Genomic DNA, 23,571 nt, shown 5'->3' on the forward strand with positions numbered 1-23,571 from the left:
ATAAGCCCCGCCCATCGGTCCAGACCGTAGCAGTTTACATACATCTGAACCGATATAAAAAAGGTATTTATGCATGAAAGGTGCGGGGTCAGGGAAAAGCAAAAGTGCTAAGAGAATCCTTATGTGACACCCAATTGAATGATATCATTATATGATATCTCAAAAAAGGGGTGACAGATTCCCTTTAAATCCCCCCTTAAAGTACTCCAGTGTTACCATCATATTGTCACCCTGTTTCTACTGGTTACGCCTGCCAGTAGTCCTATTAGGCTAGTCTAGCATACGGAGAGAGACCTAAGGGGACGGATTCATCATTTGCTTTTAAATTTTTTTTTTTTTTTTAAAGTCTTTATGGCAATTGTTGCCATTTTTAGAACTAAATTCATCAAAATGGATGTAGGTTCATGAATTTGCACAAAACAAAAATTGCTCTTTATTTTTGTCTCACTTTTTTGTGACTATTTAGAGCATTATCGGTTACAAAACATTAAGAAAAATGTCTGGCGCACAATAACGGGAATAAATCACGTCCCAAAATGCTAATAACCCTGCAGCTATCGGGTTAATCTGCAGGTTAATATTCCAAAGCTGTGTGGTCGCTGCACTGAAAGCCTAGCTACTAGCAGGGAAGGAACTTTACTCCTCCCAGCAGCCTCAGGCTTTCAGTCACCACTAAATACATACAGGTGCTTCTCACTGAATTAGATCATAAAAAAAAGTTAATTTCAGTTCTTCAATAGAAAAAGTGAATCTCATTATATAGAGTCATTACAGACAGAGTGATCTATTTCAAGTGTTTATTTCTGTTAGGCTAAGTGCACACGTTGCAGAAAATTTCTGCTCAAAAACCTGACTCCCTTCCCAGAAACCGCACCTATTTTTCCGCGGCGGTTTTGATGTGTTTTTTTTTCCGCAGCGGTTTCAAACCGCATGGAAGAAGCCAAAACCGCGGAAAAATCCACAAAATTAATTAGCATGCTGCGGTTTTTACCGCGATGCGTTTTTTTCACGGTAAAAAACGCATCAATGTGCACAAAAAGTGCAAAATGCATAGAAATTACTGGGAAGCTTATTTTTAGCAGTTTTATAGTGGTTTTATAGTGAAAACCGCGGTAAAAACAGCTAAAAAAAACGCTGTGTGTGAACACAGCCTAAATGTTGATGATTATAGTTACAGCCAATGAAAACCCAAAGGTCATTATCGCAGTAAATTAGCCCCTTAACGACCAGGGGTATTTTTGGTTTTGCATTTTCATTTTTCCCTCCCCTTCTTTCTCAGAGCCATAACTTTTTTATTTTTCCGTCTATATGGCCATGTGAGGGCTTATTTTTTGCGGGACGAGTTGTACTTTTAAATGACACCATTGGTTTTACCATGTCGTGTACTCGAAAACGGGAAAAAAATTCCAAGTGCGGTGAAATTGCAAAAAAAGTGCAATCCCACACTTGTTTTTTGCTTGTTTTTTTTTGCTAGGTTCACTAGATGCTAAATCTGACCTGCCATTATGATTCTCCAGGTCATTACGAGTTCATAGACACCAAACATGTCTATGTCCTCTTATCTAAGTGGTGAAAAAAAATTCCAAAGTTAGAAAAAAAAAAAAAATAGCGCAATTTTCCGAGACCCGTAGCGTCTCCATTTTTTATGATCTGGGGTCGGGTGTGGGCTTATTGTTTCCGTGCCGGGCTGACGTTTTTAATGATACCACTTTTCTGCAGATATGTTCTTTTGATCGCCCGTTATTGCATTTTAATGCAATGTCTTGGCGACCAAAAAAACGTAATTCTGGCGTCTTGAATTTTTTTCTTGCTACGCCGTTTAGCGATCGGGTTAATGCCTTTTTTTTATTGATAGATCGGGCGATTCTGAACGCGGTGATACCTAATATGTGTATGTGGGATTTTTTTTTTATTTTGATTGGGGCGAAAGTGGGGTGATTTGAACTTTTTAGGTTTTTTTTTTCTTTTTTTTTTTTTTTACTTTTGGCATGCTTCAATAGCCTCCATAGGAGGCTAGAAGCTTGCGCAGCCCGATCAGCTCTGCTACATATGGGCGATGAGCAGATCGCCCATATGTAGCAGATTTACTGCTGTGCTCTCATAGAGACCTCTGGTTGTCCAGGCAACATGACGCCGACCCCCGATCACGTGACGGGGGTCGGCGATGAGGTCATTTCCAGCCCGGCGGCCAGAAATGCTATTTAAACGCCCGCTGTCAGCTTTGACAGCGGGATTTAACTAGTTAATAGGCATGGGGCGGACGGCGATTCCGCTCGCGCCTATTGCGGGCACATGTCAGCTGTTCATAACAGCTGACATGTCCCAGCTTTGATTCGGGCTCAGCTCCGGAGCCCTCATCAAAGCAGGGGAGATGTCTGATGACGGACTGTGTCCGTCATTGGACATTAAGGGGTTAGAATACTTTATAACCACCAGCTTGAAAAATGATTTTAAAATCCAAAATGTTGGCCTACTGAAATGTATGTTCAGTAAATGCACTCAATACTTGGTTGGGGCTCCTCAATTACTGCATCAATGCGGCGTGGGGCATGGAGGCGATCAGCCTGTGGCACTGCTGAGGTGTTATGGAAGACCAGGTTTCTGTGATAGCAGCCTTCAGCTCATCTGCATTATTGGGTCTGGTGTCTCATCTTCCTATTGACAATAACCCATAGATTCTCTATGGGGTTAAAGTCAGGTGAGTTTGCTGGCCAATCAAGCAGACGGATATCTTTTTTTAAACCAGGTATAGGTACTTTTGGCTCACAAACCATCACTGATCGTGGAAACTTTACACTAGACCTCAAGCAGCTTGGATAGTGGCCTGCCCGCTCTTGCTCCAGACTCTGGGACCTTGATTTCCAAATGAAATGCAAAATTTACTTTCACCTTAAAACACCACCTTGGACCACTGATCAACAGTCCAGTTCTTTTTCTCCTTGGTCCTGGTAAGACGCTTCTGCTGTTGTCTATTGGTCATGAGTGGCTTGACACAAGGAATGCGACACTTGTAGCCCATGTCCTGGATATGTCTGTGTGGTGACTCTTGAAGTAATGACTCCATCAGCAGTCCACTCCTTGTGAATCCCCCCCAAATGTTTGAACAGCCTTTTTTCAAGAATGCTTTCAAGGTTGTGGTTATCCAGATTACTTGTGCACCTTTTTCTACCACACTTTTTCCTTCTACTCAATTTTCCATTAATATGATTGGATACAGCACTCTGTGAACAGCCAGCTTCTTTAGCAATGACCTTTTGTGGCTTACCCTCCTTGTGGAGTGTGTCAATGACTGCCTTCTGGCCATCTGTCAAGTCAGCAGTCTTCCCCATGATTGTGGAGGCTACTGAAACGGACTAAGGGACCTTTTAAAATGCTTATGAAGCCTTTGCAGCTGTTTTTTGTTAATTATTCTAATTTACTGAGATAATGACTTTTGGGCTTTTATTGGCTGTAAGCCATAATCATCAACATTAACAGAAATAAACACTTGAAATAGATCACTCTGTTTGTAATGACTCTATATAATATATGAGTTTCACTTTTTTGTACTGAAGAACTGAAATAAATTAACTTTTTAATACTCCAATTTAGTGAGAAACACTTGTAGTGAGCAGGGGTTATAACATTGCCCCAGCATTGTTATAGAGAACCGACTCTATACTGAGGCACTGTAGAGCCAGCTATCAGACAGGGACGGGGTGTGGTTACAGCCACTGCTCATTATGTACTGAGCAGTGACTGAAGCCGAATCTCCAAGACTGAAAGTTGAAGGCTGCAGGGAGGAATATACTGTAGTTACTTTCCTCCCAGTAGCTGCACTCTCAGTGCAGCAGCCAGACACCTTCAGAACACTATTAACCTGCATAATATTCACATTTTTGCAGGTTAATTGCGTTTTGGGACATGACCGGTTTCCTTTAAAAAATAAATTCATTCTAGTGGGATATTCGAGTACATGTAGTTAAAAATTTTATCTGCTTTAAAAGAGTCAAATTTAAAAAAATTCACCTAAAATAGGTGCAGTTAAACAGAGAAATTGGAGCAAAAAAAAAAAAACTACACAAAAAAAGGTTCAAATGCAATATTGTATCAGGGCCACATGTTTCTATAACAGCTCTTTCTTCCTTTGTAGCAAGACAATGCACGTCTGGTTTCACTGCATGAGACGAGCATGCAAAGAATAATTCCGCATTCACACAACAGTGTGTCATGTTATATGGTCTGTGATATGCGGCCTATCCATGGATCTCTGACGGAAACGTGACAATCTAACAGGCTGTATATAAGGCAGTTGAATTCAGGAGACCCACGGCCAGCCTGTGCAACACAGTCCATGCTTGAACCGTGACACACTCATGTGAATGCGGCATAAGTCACACCGTGCTTTCTCAGGGGATCATTAGCTTCTCTGGGAGAAGTAGTTTCTCTGGCTAAGCCAGTAATTGAGGACTACCCACTTCTATGACTGCTCGAAGGATGATCAGTTTTGAAACCGGAGGACCAGCACACAAAAGTAAGGTCATTAGGCATGGAACAATCAATATTCTGTGATAACCCCCTTTTTACCATTTGTCATACACATGGTAGGACGGGTCAATATTCTAATAATGTATTCCTGCACAGATTGGAAGGATATACTGACCTTTTCTGGCTGGCTTAAAAGGAGTTTGAGAAACGCTTGATGTTGCTTGCTCCATGTCCGCATTCACCTGATGCAAACAGACCATGATAAAACAATTGAGCATTTTTATCGCAGCCATTTATTAGATTTACCCTGCTGAACGTTTTGACCCCTAAACCTAACAGACTCGCTATACAGCAAGCTTTAACCCTCAGACACACAATACTGCTGTAAACACTGAAAATAACCTACACTTCAAGGGCTTTAATCACAATAACTCTCACACAAAACCTCAATTTAGAGTCCAATGAAAAGACATTTAATTGGCTATGCCTGGCGAACACAACATTCTACAATGAAAGGATAACAGGTTTATCTAAAGAACGCTAATTACTTCAGACAAGTAATGTGTGATTGTAATAGCTTTTAGGGCAGTTACATTATAACTTAAGATCTGGCCTGAGCGTGCCAAGGAACATTATATCCATTATAAGTAAAATTAGCTCGCCCCATCATAATAGCTGATAATTGGCTGGCAGCATCCTTAATTATTGTCAAACTATTTCCAGTTACTTAATACAGTACTTTGTAAAAGCCTGCAAGGGAGGCGAGCACAAGCTGCTACCCACTTCTATTCATACAAATGGAGAAGTCAGAAGATACTAAAACGGAGCATGACATTTCCGTCACTGGCTAGTAAGAGTGTACAAGAGCTCACTGTAAGGGCATTCAGTGCTGCCACCGTCCTGAGACATGACAGTGCTAGGTATGTGCATCTAGTGGAGCAATCCTGCTGGGCAAGCTGGGAAATACAGTACCATATGAGAGAGATGGCACATCTAGCACAACTATGGTGACAAGAACATGGCAAGCTACACAATTATAACAGTGTGCCTAACTTCAGGTAGCCCTTGGAGTATTTTGTTTCACTATCATCCCACAGTCCTGAATAGCAAAACTGGGTGGTTATGCAGAATATTGGAAAAACAGGGATTTGTGTGTACTCACTGTAAAATCCTTTTCTCCGAGCCGCTCATTGGGGGACACAAGACCATGGGTGTTACGCTGCTGCCACTAGGAGGACACTAATCAATCATAGAAACAAATTAACTCCTCTGCAGTATACACTCTCTGCTGGCTCTAACCTGAACCAGTCCGGTACCAAAGCAGTAGGAGCTCGTAAGTAACACAAAAATGCAACATGTCAAAACCAAAGAACAACCACAAGCCAACAGTCTTACAGGGTAGGTGCTGTGTCCCCCGAACAATCGTTCGCTGTGGTAAGGCAGGGAAGTTAAAGATTTTTTGGAAGCGGAATCTGCTTGCCACTCTCAGAGCCATAATGCTCTCCTGATAGTAATGGCATTTGCGGCTGCTAACACGGCACAGTTAACTGCATCTAGCGAGGCATGTAATCCCCGACCCAGGCAATCTGGTAATTGAGACTGATCGCCTTGGGATGCAGGTTATTGTCTCGGCTGGTCTTAGTCAGAGCTTCTGCCCAGGCCACCATAGCTCTGGCTACCCATGTTGCAGCAAAGGATGGGATAAGTGCCGCGCCGGCGGCTTCAAAGACAGACCGAGCTTATCAATCTGTCTATCAGTGGGGTTTTCAATAGACAAGCCGTCAAAGAGAGTTTTGGAAGCGAGACGTGATATAGGCGGATCCACTGCAGGGGACTCAGTCCGAGCTTTCTTAAGAGTAGGAGCAAAGGGGTACCATGTTTCGCCCTGTAAATCGCTTGTCTGGGTGACGTGTATGCCTCTGAACAATGTCCGTAAACTCAGGGTGGTTAGCAAACACCCTGTGAGGGCGTTTGGTCCTTTTAAAGGACACAGCGTGATCCGGACTAGTACCGGGCTCTTCGTCTACTCTCAGATCCTTACTGACCGCTTCAATGAGAGAATCTAGTAACTCCTGGTACTCTTGCGAGTCCGGGTCTACAGCCACATCTGACTCATATTCCGAGTCGTGTTCGCTGCGAACCCCTGGGAGCAGGAAACAGAGCTTGCGGACGACAAGCCACCAGAATGCCTGGGGTGACGCGCTATGGGGACGTTTCCTAGAAGATTGAACGTCTTCTGCTGTTGTCCAGCCCCTGTCTGAGGAAGACTCTCGCATGGCTGAGGGGTTTTCCACGCAAGACAAACTGATGCCCTGGCTTGAGGAGGAATCACGGAAAGATTCTATAGCTTTAGCCATGGAAGCCATGGACTGTGCCAAAGACGTGGCTCACTCAGGGGGGCTAGGTCCACTAGGGTCAGCATTAGCAGAGGGCACCTGTGCGCATGAAGGGTCACAGGCCACACAGAGTGAAATACAGTGTCCCCGTGGTAGTGGTGCAATACATGTGGTACATGAGGCATACACCGCTGTGTGTTTTATTAGCCTTCTTAGATGCCTTTGACAGACATATTGGCCTGTAAATGCTGCTAAGAGACTACTGCAGTGAAGGGGTTAAGTGCTGTGTCCAGCTTACCCAGGTCCTGTGTCCGTGCCACCGGAGATAGTAATCCGCCTTGCGGTGTATAAGGTGCGTCCCCGGCATCCCTCTGCTGTAGCCACACATGCAGTTGCAGTGCGGTGAAGGCAGAAGTGATTGTCCCCCGGGAATAAGTCGGCGCTTCTCGTGAAGAATGAGAAGCGCCAGAAAATGTGGGTGGAGCCAGGCCAGAGAGCCGGGAATCGGCCGTGGCACTTATTGTCCAGAGCGAGAAGCGCCTGGTGGGTGGAGCTAGGCCTAGTCTGGCCAGAAGCCGGAGACTAGATTTGAGACGGCAAGCACGCGATGAGAACGCCGACAGGACACCCATCCTCCCGGGTGGCCCAGGACCATCTTTGCGCCTAGGAAGGGGCCCACCTGCCGACCAAGGACACTGCGCTTACTTACTGGCCAGATGTAGCAGAGCCGGATAAGCAGGTGTGCTGGCCGCGCAGATCTCCCTCAATCTGCCATCCCTTTGATAGGGAGGTGGAGAGGGCCCATTCGCCTCCTTCCATCATCCACTTTCTGACAGTGGAGATGCAGTGGTCATCCGTTCGATCTGGTTTTTTATGGATCCGCCAAGATTTTGCCGTCCACTGAGCGGACAGGACGGACAATGAAACGTTTTTTCCCCGGCCGGATCCGCATTTTCTATTGCGCATGCCTGGGAGAAATGCCTGTGTCGGAAATTTAACCCTAAACTCAGTTCTGGCGTTTAAAAAAAAATTCTCTCCCTTTAAAATTCTTCCTTCGCCGGATCCATTAAAACAACGGTCCGGTGCCAAACGTTGTGTTCAGTATAGGAACAGATCCGCTGTCTGCCATTTTAACGGATTTTAACTGACGAAAAAAACTGATTTGTGAAACAGGCCTTAGTGTCCTCCTAGTGGCAGCAGCATAACAGCCATGGTCCTGTGTCTCCCAATGTGGCGAAGGAGAAAAACTATTGATAGTCAAAAAAGAACAAAAAATGAGAGTGGATAAATATATACATACACACACACACACACGCACACAAATATATATTTTACGCATACTTTTTGTAGGCACAAGGTATTGTTCAAACAGGCAAAGCAGTTTAGTCCAAACAGATGCAGTTTCATTGCTTTCATAAAACTCCAAGGGATTCAAAACCAAAAGCAGCCTCTTATGGGCACAAAGATATCACCACAAATAAACAGTTTATTCAGCAGTGACACATTGTCAATGTCTTCTCACTCGAACAGATTACAGTACTTTCTCCCAGAGCAGAAATCGTACACATAAGAGGCCCAATCCCACCATTCTCGGTATCCCCTTCAGCCCAAGCTCCAGCAGCTTCCAGTGCCACACAGAAGTATTCAACTCCAGGCACTGCTCACAATTAACAGGCTGCAGCTTCCACACATTCTACATCTCCAATACAGAGACTGCTCAGTTTTCCTAGCAGACCCGTGCAGTGTCCATTCAGAAAGAGACTGGCTTGTCTCAGCTACAGCTTACATTTTGGCTGGACACTCACCAGCTTCAGCACACTTGTCTGCTTCATTCAGCAGACTGACACACCTCTAGTTATCACAGACCCTTGCTTCTAGTTAAAGCTATCCAGGAGCATCTAATTAAAACCTGCAGTGCTACAATTTAACCCAGTACTACCTGGCCTTGATACATCCATAATGAAGATCTAACTTTTACATTTACAATCAGCAGTAATGGCCAGCATCTGGCTTAAGTCATAGCCTTCATTCTATAGAGCCATTCTCATGCCAAGCTATAAACATTCAAATTATACCCAAGAACTGGTAGTGACAATATACCAGTATAAAATAAAGCATGGCAGCATACCAATCTGCTGTACTGTATTCACCCACTGGGTGAAGCAAGAAAGAAATCACAAGTCATGTCTCAGTTGCAGATTCTGCATTTCACTCACCATTGTAGCTGCCTTTAAAGCCTTTATGCTGCCTCCTTTTGCTGAGGAGGGAAAAAAAAAAAAAAGTAAACGTTAATGACACATTAGAAAAGCAGGGTAAACACTTTCTTACTAAGCTTTATCACAGGATGCCTAACAAGTATAGAACTATATGGGCAAGAGTGTGGCTCTGGTGTGTAAATGGGTTGTCCTTTAACGCCTTCATCCCGAAGCCTGTTTTGACCTTCCTGACCGGGCCAATTTTTACAATTCTGACCACTGTCACTTTATGAGGTAATAACTCTAAAACGCTTCAACGAATCCCGCTGATTCTGAGGTTGTTTGCTTGTGACATTGTACTTCATGATAGTGGTAACATTTCTTTGGTATGATTTGCGTTAGTTAAAAAAAAAAAAAAAAATGGAAATTTGACAAAAATTTTGAAAATTTCACAATTTTCAAATTTTTAATTTTTGTGCCCTTAAATCAGAGTAATATCACACAAAATAGGTAATTAACATTTCCCACATGTCTACTTTACATCAGCACAATTTTGGAAACAATTTTTTTTTTTTTTAGGCGGTTATAAGGATTAAAAGTTGACCATCGATTTCTCATTTTTACAATAAAATTTGCAAAACCTTTGTTTTAAGGGACCACCTCACATTTTGAGGGGCCTACACTACCGTTCAAAAGTTTAGGGTCACTTAGAAATGTCCTTAATTTTTAAAGAAAAGCACAGGTTTTTCCAATGAAGCTAACAAATGATTCAGAAATACACTATACATTGTTAATGTGGTAAATGACTATTCTAGCTGCAAACGTCTGGTTTGTAATGCAATATGTTCATAGGTGTATAGAGGCCCATTTCCAACAACCATCACTCCAGTGTTCTTATGGAACTTTGTGTTTGCTAACTGTGTAAGAAGGCTAATGGATGGTTAGAATACCCTTGAAAACCCTTGTGCAAGTATGTTAGCACAGCTGAAAACAGTTTGGCTGATAAGAGAAGCTATAAACCTGACCTTCTGAGCTAGTTGAGAATCTGGGACATTACATTTGTTGGTTCCATTAAACTCTCAAAATGGCCAGAAAAAAAGAACTTTCATGTGAAACTCGACAGTCTATTCTTGTTCTTAGAAATGAAGGCTATTCCATTCAAGAAATTGCCAAGAAACTGAAGACTTCCTACAATAGTGTGTGTACTACTCCCTTCAGAGAAGAGCACAAACAGGCTACAACCAGAGTAGAAAGAGAAGTGGGAGGCCCCGCTGCACAACTGAGCAACAAGACAAGTACATTAGAGTCTGTAGTTTGAGAAATTGACGCTTCACAGGTCCTCAACTGGCAGCTTCATTAAATAGTACACGCAAAACACCAGTGTCAACGTCTACAGTGACGAGGTGACTCCGGGATGCTGGCCTTCAGGGCAGAGGTGGCAAAGAAAAAGCCATATCTGAGACTGGCTAATAAAAGGAAAAGATTAATATGGGCAAAAGAACACAGACATTGGACGATTGGAAAAAGTGTTATGGACAGACGAATCCAAGTTTGAGGTGTTTGGATAACACAGAAGAACATTTGTGAGACGCAGAACTGATAACATGCTGGAAGAGTGCCTGACGCCATCTGTCAAGCATGGTGGAAGTAATGTGATGGTATGGGGTTGCTTTGGTGCTGGTAAAGTGGGAGATTTGTACAAGGTAAAAGGGATTTTGAATAAGGAAGGCTATCACTCCATTTTGCAATGCCATACCCTGTGGACAGCGCTTGATTGGAGCCAATTTCATCCTACAACAGGACAATGACCCAAAGCACACCTCCAAAGTATGCAAGAACTATTAAGGGAAGAAGCAAGGCAGCTGGTATTCAATCTGTAATGGAGTGGTCAGCGCAGTCACCAGATCTCAACCCCATTGAGCTGTTGTAGGAGCATCATGACCGTATGGTACGCAAAAAGTGCCTATCAAGCCAAACCAACTTGTGGGAGGGGCTTCTGGAAGCATGGGGTGACATTTCTCCAGATTACCTCAGAAAATTAACTGCTAGAATGCCAAAGGTCTGCAATGCTGGAATTGCTGCAAAGGGAGAATTCTTTGACGAAAGCAAAGTTTGAAGGAGAAAATTATTTGATAAAAAAAATCTTTTTTTCGAACCTTGTCAATGTCTGGACTAGATTTTAAATTCATTTGGCAACTTATTTGATTAATAAAAGTATGAGTTTTCATGGAAAACACAAAATTGTATGGGTGACCCCAAACTTTTGAACGGTAGTGTATATGACAGAAAATATCCCAATATGTCACCATTCTAAAAACTGCACCCCTCAAGGCACTCAAAACCACATTCAAGAAGTTTATTAACCCTTCAGGTGCGTCACATGAATTTTTGGAATGTGCAAGGAAAAAAACATTTACTTTTCTTTCACAAAAATCTTCCTTTAGACAATTTTTTTTTAGTTTTGCAAGGGTAACAGGAGAAAATGAACATACATTTAATTGTGCAGTTTCTCCTGAGCACGCCAATACCCCATATGTGGGGAATATCTACTGTTTGGGCACACAGCAGGGCTCGGAAGGGAAGGAGCATCATTTCACTTTTTGACAGTAAAATTTGCTAGCATAATTAGCCATGTCGTATTTGGAGAGCCACTGATGTGCCTAAACCCCCCACAAGTGACACCATTTTGGAAACTAGATCCCTTAGGGAACTTACCTAGATGTGTATTGAGCACCTTGAACCCCCTCAAGTGCTTCACAGAAGTTTATAACATTAAGTCTTGGGGGGGGGGGGGGGGAGAACATTTTTCCCAGATAAATCTTTTCTAACTCCACATTTTGTATTTTCATAAGGGTAACAAGAGAAATTGCTCCAAACAATCTGATGTTCATTTTCTCCTAAGTGCGTAGATACCCCATATGTGGAGGAAAACAACTGTTTGGGTGCACGGCAGGGCTTGGAAGGGAAGGAGCGCCATTTGACTTATTGAATGTAAAATGTGCTGGAATAATTAGCAGATGCCATGTCACGTTTGGAGAGCCCCTGCCTGAAGAGCCTAAACAGTGGAATTTAGTGCAATTTTTCCAGCTCAGTCACCTGATTCCACTGACTTTCATATAGTGTCAGTTGAGGGTTAGCCAGGTCTACAAGAAAGGTTTTCAGTTCAACCAAGCACTGAATCATTAAGTAAGTACTGCCCCATCGTGTGGCTTGATCAATAATTGCCCCTTTTCCAGCACGTCTCTTCAAAATTGAGTCAACTTTAGGGGTTCTGGCAACAGTAGCCAATTTTCTCACCTTGCCAATCAGTGCAGCAGCATGTCCTTCTTGCAGGCTGTCTCTTATAGCCAGCTGTAGCGTATGCACAACACAGCGCATGTGATGAATGAAAGAACATATTGACACAGTTTCAACAAGATCATCTAAACTATCATGTTGCTGTTCATCTGAAGCAACTTCAGTTTGCTCCTCAGTTACAATACTGTGTTCCTCTATTTCAAACATTTCTGTGTCTGTGGACCCAGAATGTTCTTCTAGCTGCTGGTCACCATCATTACTCTCATTCATTAGCTTAATAGTACTTATCATATTTGAAGCATTGTCAGTTACGACAGAAAGAACTTGCTCTCTTTAAGTTCATAGTCTTGCAGAACCTTTTCCACTAAGACCTGGAGAAACTCACTGGTGTGATGAGCTTTGGTGTCTTTTACTGCCAATGTCTTGGTAACTATTTCATTTTTGTCACAAACAAATCGGACATTGATGGCAAAATAGTTCACTCTGTGACGTGTGCAGGCATCCATTTTAAGAAACAGAAAGCGTCCCTTGAGTTTTTTTTTTTTAAGTTCTTCCTTTTGTTTAAAAGCTTCCTCGATTACTAATTTTCTAATACTCTCTCTCTCCAGAGAAACACCAAGCTTGCGGGCTATTTCCCCATTCAGACACATAAAAGCTGGTCGTGAAAATAATGAAATAGGCACACTATCCTTTACAACAAGCTCTATGATCTGTTTTTTAAATGTATCTACTGTCATTGTCACAGTAACTGTCACTGACAAAATATCTTGCAACTGATTGCTGCAAAGTTCTCTGCTCCTTTGTTTGGCTGGAAGAGCTGGGCACTGGTTCATTGGTTTGGATGCAGTCTTTCTCATCCACTGCTTTCAGTACTTCTGGATGAAAGCGCTGTAAATGTCTCTTTAGATTAGACGCTCTGGTAGGAGCATTTTTATCTTTGCCTGAATATGCACTCATCTTGGCTTCACAGCATTTGTTTTCGTCTGGATCATTTGTCATACACTGACAGACAATGTTTTCTATCTTGAGTGATGGTGAAATGTTCAAATACAGCTGATTTAATGTGATGCTTCTTTGACATTCTCAGGTTTTTAATTCTGCATTCACAATCCAAATGACAATTGTTTTTCCTAAAAACAATTGTACAAAATTATTGCCAGGTCGTACAACTGATATAGTGGTCAGTAATACTGTTATTATTCCTCATGTACTCACAGTTAACTGATGCAAAGTTTGTTGAAAGGATAATACTTCTTACAGTCTTCCTCTTCTGAGTAGCAGGCAGCTGTGAGATGCTTGGAAGACGCACACCTAGTATGATCTAGTCTAGAGGAGGAGCTTTACTACTAAGAATTTGCAACACATTTTCACTTTCAGTTTCATACATTGTAAGTAGGGGGGTTGGGGCAGCATGAGGTTAACCAAGTATAAGATTAGATAAGGGCAGTGGAGAACAGTGACACACAAGTAGTAAGAAATGTCTCTATCTCCAGCAGAACTGCTTATCACTGTTGTTCATAGTTTGATAGAACATATATATTTGAGTAACATTTATAAAATTCATATGAAAGTTCAATTATGAAATATTAATACATTTTTTTTTAAAGCTGGAGTCGGTACATTTCTACCGACTCCAACCAAAACTAACTCCGACTCCACGACTCCGACTCCACAGCCCTGGTTTCCGCCGCGCTTTTCTGCAGCGGAAACGCTTAAAAAACGCATCCCCATGCAATCCAATGGGATTCCGCAGTTGCTGTGCCCATGCTGCAGATTTTTCCGCTGCGGAATCGCATAGCGGTAAAATCTGCAGCATGTTCATTATTTCTGCGGAATCGCGGCAATTCCGCTGCCATAGGATTGCATTGAAACGCTCACTTTACGCAAGTGGCTATGCCCACCATGCATAAAGTGAGCGCTACATGTGTGGATGGTACCCAGAGTCTGGAGGAGAGAAGACTTTCCTCCATGCCCTGGGTACCATATTCCTGTTAAAAATAATCAAAAAAATAAATAGGGATATACTTATCCTCCGTCGCCCTCCCCCGGAATCCTCCCGGCTGTCAGAGGTGTTGGCGGCAACTTCCGTTCCCAGGGATGCATTGTGCGAATGACCTCTGATGACGTAGCGGTCGAGACCGCCACGTCATCAGAGGTCATTCGCGCAATGCATCCCTGGGAACGGAAGTTGCCGGCAGCGCCAATGAGGGGGTGGGAGGATTCCGGGGGCCGACCGAGAGCAAGTATATATCACAATTTTTTATTATTTTTAACATTCTTTTACTATTGATGCTGCATAGGCAGGATCAATAGTAAAAAGTTGGTCCCACTTGTCAAGCACTATGCTTGACAAGTGTGACCAACCTGTCAATCACTTTTCCAAGCGTTGCTTCAAATCGCTGGGAAAAGTGCAAGCATTCTGAAAGCTAAATACGCTTGCAAAACACTTGTGTTTTTCGGGAAAATGCATGCAAATTCCGCATGCGTTTTACCCGAAGCAGGGAGTTGCGGAAATGCTGCGGACATTTCTGCAACGTGGGCACTTAGCCTTATTGAGCGTGAAGCCATTTAGCATATACAGAGCCTTTGTGCTACCAGTAAGGTGGAAGCTCCTATATTTCCGTTAACAGATGGTGGACCTGAGTGGAGACTTGCTTTTTTTGTGTATTAAGGGGAAGCTTTTATTGGGAACATTTTACATGTTAGGGATCACATTTATCCGATGCTCAACACTGACCACTTTGAGGTTTCCACCTAAATTTCTGAATAACGTGATTCAGATGAAACTCCCAATGGATCCATTCACTATGAATGAGGCTGCAGAGTTACTCTGGACTCCGTCTGGCCTCTGTTCAGCGATGTCCCTTTCAGAAGTGCACAAAACTGTGGCCGACAGGAATCCTAAAAAGACGGACACCACTGGATCTCAGGTCCTACGGCGTCCACCGTGACTCCATCTGCCTCATTATAGGGAATCTTCTGCCGGGGGCTCCGTATGAATCACGTATTTCAGAGATTTACACAGAAATCCCGGTGTAAGCACTCAGAGCAGATTGCAAGATAAATGTGCGCCGAGCCATACTGCGATCTTTGTGAGGCAGAATGAAAAAAAAGTCCACAGCAGGTGAACAATCTGTTTTATTTTTATGCCGTTCCTCGTGCAGTATAAGTGATTAGGCGACTTTATTCTTTGGGTCGGTGCAATTACAGCGATACCAGATTTATATCGGGTTTTTATGTTTGGCAGCTGTCACACACTAAAAGACGCTTTTCATTGCAAAAAATAGTTTTTGCATCACCACATTTTGAGAGCTATAATTTTTCCATATTTCGGCCGACAGTCATGTGAGGGCTTGTTTTTTTTGAGGGACGAGCTGACGTTTTTATTGGTACCATTTTCGGGCACATGACATTCTTTGATCGCTTTCTATTCCAATTTTTGGGGGACAGAATTAACAAAAACCAGCAATTCAGGAATTGCTCTTTGTTTTGTTATACCGTTCCGTGTGTAGTAAAATTGATAAAGCGGTTTTATTCTTCGGATCAGTACGATTACCGCGATACCTCATTTATAGCTTTTGTTATGTTTTGGCGCTTTTACACAAAAAACTATTCTATAGAAAAAATAATTATTTTTGAATCGCTTTATTCTGAGAGCTATAACTTTCGCTGATGGAGCTGTATGGCATCTCGTTTTTTGTGGGACAAGAGGACATTTTCAGCGGTACCATTTTTATTTATATACGTCTTTTTGATCGCGTTATTGCACTTTTTGTTCAGCGGTATGATGATGAAGCATTGTTTTTTGCCTCGTTTATTTTTGTGTTCACTGAAGGGGTTACCTAGTGGGAAAGTGATACAGAGCGGGTTGTTACGGACACAGTGATCCCAAATATGTGTACTTTTATTGATTTACATAAATGTAATTAATGGAAAAAAAAAAATTTTCTTCATCCCCGCACGATGCTTCTCTATGCTGCTGTTACTATTGACAGCGGCATCAGAGGAGTTAAATGCCCGCGATTGGTGCTAGCACCAATCGTTGTCATTGCTGCGGGGTGTCAGCTGTGACACACAGCTGACACCTGCATCCGATCGCTGTGGCACTCAGCGTGAGGCCACGCGATCCGGTGTGCCGTACTAGTACCGCTGTATGCGGGAACACACCTACCGCAGAGCAGTTACTAGTATGGCGCAAGTCGGGAAAGGTTTAAACAGTCAGGCATCAGAAGAGATAAAAGTATGATCACTGGAAACCAAGCAATTAAAACATACACTGATCCAGAAAACAAGGCTGAATGTGAGAATTCAACTGTAGTAAGCTTGGGAGAGCCTAACGCCCATCCACACAGGGAAATTTAGAACACTCATTCCTGTAATTAGTGGGGAATTGGTGAAATAGGCGGTTTAAGGGACAACCCCTAATGTGATATCGTAACATGTGAATAAGTATGTCAGAATCATCAAGGCACCTATAGGTGGGTTTCTAGCAATCCAACCTGCAGCAACGAATGGCAGCTGTTTAATAATATGTTTACACAGAACGATGTACTGCCGAACGATGTACTGCCAAAACCGATCTGTTGTGCAGCACGAAAGGTACTGTACATTTCTCCAGATGAACGAGTGTTTGGTTTGGTCATCAGATGACCGGCACCCTGCTTACACTGTACAGATTAGTTAACGCTTGTTCACTATAATCATGCAGTGTAAATGGATCTTAAAGGAGTACTCTCCAGTTTAAAAATGATCCCCCCCATCAACAGGATAGAGTATAACTTTCCGATTGCTGAGAGTCCAACCGCCATGGCTCCACAACGATCCCAAGAACCAGGACTCTGAAGAGCCCAGGCTGATCGATCACGAGCGAGGCAATTCCATTTACTCTTAAAAGGAAATTTGTCAGCAGGATTTCACTCCCAAAACCATTTACATGTACAAGTAGCTTTGAAATTCAAGTCCAGCAATATCTTTAAATATCCAGTCCATTCTTACATATGTTACTGAGAAATCAGTGTTTGAATTAATATACAAATGAAGCTGAAGGACCGTGGTAGATCGGAAGCTTCTGTTGCTCAAGCTCTATTCCCTTCAGATCAACCATAGTCCTCCAGCTTCATTTGTATATCAAATGAAACACCAATTTCTCAGTAATGGAGGAATGGGCAGGCCATGTAAAGATATTGATGGACTTGTCTTTCAAAGTGCTACATGCACATATAAGTAATGAGGTGTAGAATCGTGTTGACAGATTCCCTTTTAACGCCGGAGACTGCCTACTGCTGCACTTGCCTGGTCTTAGGCACTCCTATAAGAATGAAGTATCAGTACATGGTCGACCACCACTCCATTTATCTGCGTGATAATGATAGTAAGGGTTGGCCATCAGGTTTGTGGGGTTTAATGCTCGATATCTGTGCCAATCAGCTATGTGAAAGGGACATGGTGATTAGCCAAGTGCTGGGGCCTCTTCATCATTTACATTGCACTGTATACCTGTACAATACCTAATGATTAAGGTAGGCTACAAAAACAGGATTTTTGGGTTGCTTACCGTAAAATCTGTTTCTCGGAGCCTTCATTGGGGGACACAGAGACCATGGGTGTATGCTGCTGCCACTAGGAGGCTGACACTATGCACAAAAAAAGGTTAGCTCCTCCTCCGCAGTATACACCCCACCAACCGGCAGGAATTTCCTCAGTTAGTGAGAAAGCAGTAGGAGAAGTAACAGAATAGATTGAAACAGAACAGACAACTCAACTGTACATAACCAACAACATAAGAACAGGAGTTGTAGAACATGGGAGGGTGCTGTGTCCCCCAATGAAGGCTCCGAGAAACAGATTTTACGGTAAGCAACCCAAAAATCCTGTTTTCTCGTTCGCCTTATTGGGGGACACAGAGACCATGGGACGTCCCAAAGCAGTCTCTGGGGTGGGAAACAAACTTCCATCAGGCCAGTGGACTCACCACCGCTGCCTGCAGGATCCTTCTACCTAGGCTGGCCTCCGCCGAAGCGTAGGTGTGGACCTTCTAGAATGTCACAAACGTGTGAACAGATGACCAGGTTGCAGCTTTGCAAAGTTGCAGCGCGGAAGCTCTGTGGCGCACCGCCCAGGAGGCACCCACTGCCCGGGTAGAGTGAGCTCTAATTCCCTGAGGGGCCACTCGATGCTTGATCCGGTAGGCCTCCAAAATTGCCGACCTGATCCAGCGAGCAATAGTAGCTTTGGAGGCTGGCTGACCTTTCCGCGCCCCATCTGGAATGATGAAAAGAGAGTCTGACTCCCTCAAACGAGTCGTTCTAGCTAGGTAGACCTTCTTTGCCCTGACCAAGTCCAGCTTGTTCAAGGAGCGCTCCCGAGGGTGAGTTGGACCCGGACAAAGGACGGGAGAACAATATCCTCATCCAGGTGGAAAGTGGACACCACCTTAGGAAGGAAAGAAGGCGGAGTCCGTAGAACTACCTTGTCCTGGTGGAGCACCAAGAAAAGGGAACGACAAGAAATGGCTGCCAAATCCGACACGCGCCGGATGGAGGTGACGGCTACTAGGAAGGCTACTTTCCATGAAAGGATAGGGAAACTTCCCTGAGAGGTTCAAAGGGAGGACCTTGCAGAACCTCGAGAACCAGATTAAGATCCAATGGATGTACGGGCGCACGGTAGGAGGAGCCGCATGAGCCACTCCCTGAAGGAAGGTCTTGACCCGAGGACGGGAGGCCAGTGTGTTCTGGAACAAAATGGATAGCGCCGAGACTTGACCTTTTAAAGAGCTGAGGGCAAGGCCCGCATCAAGGCCTGCCTGAAGAAACGCCAGAACAGAAAGGGGAGAAAATGACATGGGCGGAATGTTATTGGCCTCACACCAAGTGAAATAGGCTTTCTGGCCCAGATCATGGTATGAATAACCTGATCGCTTCAAAACCTTGGACTCAATAGCCACGCCGTCAAATTGGGCGGCCGAGAATTGAGGTGGCAAATCGGGCCCTGAGACCGCAGATCTGCCCTGTCTCGCTAGGGCTGAGGCACTCCGTGTCCCCCACTGGTGGTTGATATCTGCCACCGCTGTGGCAGTCTGTCTGAATATGGATTGGCAGGCCCCTGAGAAGTCTCTCCCAGTGAACGAGAGACAGATAGATCGCCCGTATCTCGATGACGTTGATCGGCAGAGCTGTCTCTATTCGACCACCGACCCTGAACAGTGTGATTGCGAAAAATTGCCCCCCCAGCCGAGGAGGCTGGCATCCGTTGTCACAATCTGCCAGTGAATGAGAAGGAATGACCGTCCTAGGGCAATGAGAGGTGACGTCCGCCACCAAATGAGGGACTGCCTGACCTGGTATGAAAGGCAAATTGGACGATCCAGGGAAAGAACAGACCTGTTCCACCGAGACAGGATGGCCTGTTGGAGGGGTCTGGAGTGAAATTGAGCAAAGGGAATCGCTTCTGTCAACGCCACCATCCTTCCTAGAACTTTCATGGTTGTTCGGAGAGATGGAAGTCGTGTGATCTGCAGCGACCGTACATCTCGCTGCAGAGAAACTATCTTCTCCTCTGGGAGAAAAACCGTCGATCGACGAGTGTCGAACAATAGGCCCAGAAACACCAGACGTTGTGTCGGAACAAGGCAGGACTTCTTTTTGTTGACGAGCCACCCAAAATTGGACAGGGTGTAGAGGACCAGGGCTGTGGAGTCGGAGTCGTGGAGTCGGAGTCGGAGCTCATTTTGGTGGAGTCGGAGTCGGTATAAAATGGACCGACTCTGACTCCTAAAATATATAATAAATTGGGTACAGTAATTCAATGCAGGATGTGCTGAATATTTTTTCATAGGAGTTTGGGAAAGTTATGAAATGTCCTATAAATGGCTGTTATATTCCTGATCTAAGGCTACATTCACACACAGCGTTTTTCCTGTGTTTTTTGAGGATACGTTTTTCAGCTGCAAAAGCTGATCATCTTTTCAAAAAACCGCATCACCTGAAAGGTTTTTGAGCTCATAGATAATGTTTTCAATAGCAAAAGCAGATTAGAAATCTGCTCTATCCATTTATCCATATCTGTCTATCCATATCGTATCTGTACCAAAAAGAATGAAAACCGGGTAGTACACCAATATATATTCTGTTCTATCTAAATATCTTGATTATTGGATCATAAAAATGATTAAATGTCTGAGGTTCACATTGTACTACAATAAATTTTTCACTTAAATATAAGCAATATGTGTGGGAGTCGGAGTCGTGGAGTTGGAGTCGGTGTAAGGGAAATTGAGGAGTCGGAGTCGCAGGTTTGGATTACCGACTCCACAGCCCTGTAGAGGACGATGGTAAGATTTTGGCGAGCCTGGTGAAAAGACGGAGCTTTGATCAGAATGTCGTCGAGGTACGGAAAAAGAACGAGACCTCTCATCCTCAACAAGGCCATCAACGCCGCCATGATCTTTGTAAAAACTCTGGGTGCGGTGGCGAGACCGAAACGGCAGTGCAACGAACTGGTAGTGGTCCTGGTGAATCGCAAAACACAGGAATCTCTGATGCCCGGGAAAGATGGGAACATGTAGATAGGCATCTTGAATGTCTATTGAACACATGAACTCCTGCGCCTGCATGGAAGCGATTACCGACCGAAGAGACTCCATCCTGAAATGACGCAATCGGACCCTGTTGTTCAGTAACTTGAGATCCAGGATGGGACGAACTGCACCATCTTTTTTCCACACTACAAACAGGTTTGAATAAAACCCTGTGAAACGTTCTGATTCGGGAGCGGACAAAATCACCCCGGAACTGAGGAGAGAGGTGATGGATGCGAAGAAACCCGGACTAAGGCAGGGTCTTTTGGATGGACTCGAAGAAACGATCCCGGGGACGAGAAACAAACTATCTTGTATCCTGGGGATACAACTTCCCTGACCCAAGCGTCCTCTACTGAGGCAAGCCAGACGTCTCTGTAGAAAAGGAGTCGACCGCCCAGTTGGGAAGGACCCTCAGGACTTCCTTGATAGTCATGCTGCTGTGGACCAACCAGATCTGGACCTGGAGGATCTGCCCTGGGATGAGTGAGATCGCTAGGAGGGAGTGGGTCTGAAGGAGACCTTCTTTCTATCCTGGCGTGCCTGCGGCCTCTGTTGGTAGACCGAAAGGGCCGAAACCGACGCCTTAGCGGAGGCCTACATGGCTTGGACTGAGGAAGGAGGGAACTTGTGCCTCCAGTGGTGTCCCTAATAATCTGGTCCAGCTGGGATCCAAAGAGACGCGCTCCCTGAAAAGGCAGATTGGTAAGGGACTCTTTGAAGACAAATCCGCCTGCCAAGCCTTGAGCCAAATTGTACGCCGGATTGTCATCACGTTGCTGGACGTCTGAGCCGCCCAAGACGCGGCATCCAAGGAGGCAGAGAGCAGATAATCCCCTGCATGGGAGATCTAGTTAGCCAGTTTGGCCGATTGCTCCGGTTGGGCTTTATCTAGGATGCCCTTGCGGAGATCCTCTGCCTAAGTAGCTATGGCCTTTGCTACCCAAGATGAAGCAAAGGCTGGGCTTAGCGCCGCCGCTTCGAATACTGACTTTGCTAGGGATTCTATAATTCTGCCATTAGAATCCTTTAGCGACGTCACACCTGAAATCGGAAGGACCGTGTTGATAAGATAGTCTGGACACGGGAGCGTCTACAGAGGAGGAAGCCGACCAGTTGTCGGTGAGCTCTTTTGAAAATGGATAGAGCACGCCGAGACGCTTCCCTCTTTGAAAGCGTCTGGTCAGATTTTCTCTCTCTCCCTGGTAAGCATCTTGCCAAACTCAGAGTGGGAGGTGAAGACTCTGGAAGGTGTTACTGCCCGTCTGAACGAAACCTCCTGATCCGAGCGTTTCGCAGGGGAGTCTGTATTTCGAAGGTGTGGTAAATCGCAGCAATGAGGTTCTGTACCGAAACCTTCATGTCCGCGTCCTGGTCCGAATCCAGCTCTAAAATCTCTTCGGATGACGCATTCGAGAACGCTTCACCTGACTCGGGTGAGGAGGCACGGGAAGGCGACTGCTGGGAAGGACAATGTGGAGAGACCAGGCCAGGAGAGGATTCCGGCCGGAGATCCTGCCTGGGTCTTTTGCGGCTTCTGCTGGCTGGCTCAGATGGAACCCCTTGCGACCTGCTGGACCTTGCGGAAGTGTCCAGGGGCAACTTATCAAGAACGGCCACTAGGGACAGACACCCTGGTGAGGTCCGCCACTGATTGTGATAAAGAGGCCTAGCCAGGAATGGGGGGTCCACACTCATGTGGCGCAATAGATGGTTCCTGGACGGCATCGGGCTGAATTGCAGTCTAAACCGAGGGGAGTGGGAAAGTTCTCTGTGCTGGCGGACGGGCACGTTCCGGGAGAAAGAACCCCGAGGAGATGCCGGAAGGTTGAGGGAAAGAAGGCAGAGGAGGGTGTCAGTCTGCAGTTGCAGAGCTACTCACAGTCCGGTGGCCCGAAAGGCGATGTGCCCAGCTCGTCTGAGATGCATGGCCGCAGTAGATAACGAGGAACCCCTTTCCGCTGACCGGTGTCTTCCAAGGCGTCCGGCTGACAGGCTGCAAAGATGGCGGCAGCCTGAGGTAAAAGGAAAGCGCGGTTAAGGAGAGAAGAAGAAGGGCGGAGCTAGCCGCCTGACCCAGAGAGAAGACCGCCCGCTGCCCAGCTACAGACTAGGGGGGTGGGTGGTCCTAGAACGGGCGGGAGAGCAGCCCGCCTATAACAGAGGGCGGGGGGCGTGGCCGCGACGGCCGAGTAGGCCCGAAATGAAGCCAGGGACTAAATTAGTATCGGCGGCCGCCTGTCAGCGCGGGGCGGCGCGGAAGTCCTGCAGCGCTGCCACGGCCACCCAAGAAGAAACCGCCGCCCGAAAAAAAAAGCCCTCAGGATAGAATGAGGAGGGCGGCGGCGGCGGGGACAAGGCCCGCGCCGCAGCCTGGCATGTGGCGCAACAGAAAGTGCGGCGGCTGCCGGGAGGCGCAGGCAGCTGAGGACCCTGCGGCACTGCCCTGTGCCGCTCCGAAGAATCCTCCAGTGGTGTCTTCAATAAAGGTACCTTGTAAATCCAACGCTGTCTGAGTCTATTTTCCCAGTGTCCGCGCCTCGTCCGACCGACAGGCTCTGGTAGGCGAGTGGGTGGGAGGCGGGGGAGCAAGGACCATCCATATAGCTGGCACGCACCTGTGCAAAGCTCCTGGTCCTGCTGCGGAGAGCTATGAGGATACGGGGTGGCAGTACACGCCGTACTCAGTCTCTTGTGG

At 45.3% G+C, this 23,571-nt stretch overlaps 1 protein-coding gene across 4 annotated transcripts in view; it reads right to left on the minus strand.

Annotated features, from left to right (window-relative positions):
- CDCA8 (cell division cycle associated 8) overlaps positions 1-23,571 on the minus strand; it is a 58,825-nt gene that overhangs the window by 17,828 nt on the left and 17,426 nt on the right. For all 4 annotated transcript variants that reach the window (XM_073562415.1, XM_073562417.1, XM_073562416.1 and 1 more), the window contains 2 exons: positions 9,020-9,060; positions 4,643-4,709 (listed from right to left, as the gene is read on the minus strand). In XM_073562415.1, the coding sequence (XP_073418516.1) occupies positions 4,643-4,709; positions 9,020-9,060 (108 nt within the window). The remainder of the gene's footprint in view (positions 1-4,642; positions 4,710-9,019; positions 9,061-23,571) is intronic.

The sequence above is a fragment of the Dendrobates tinctorius genome, unplaced genomic scaffold (genome assembly GCF_039654945.1).
Source record: "Dendrobates tinctorius isolate UK_male_01 unplaced genomic scaffold, ASM3965494v1 ptg000015l, whole genome shotgun sequence".
NCBI classification, from domain to species: Eukaryota; Metazoa; Chordata; class Amphibia; order Anura; family Dendrobatidae; genus Dendrobates; species Dendrobates tinctorius.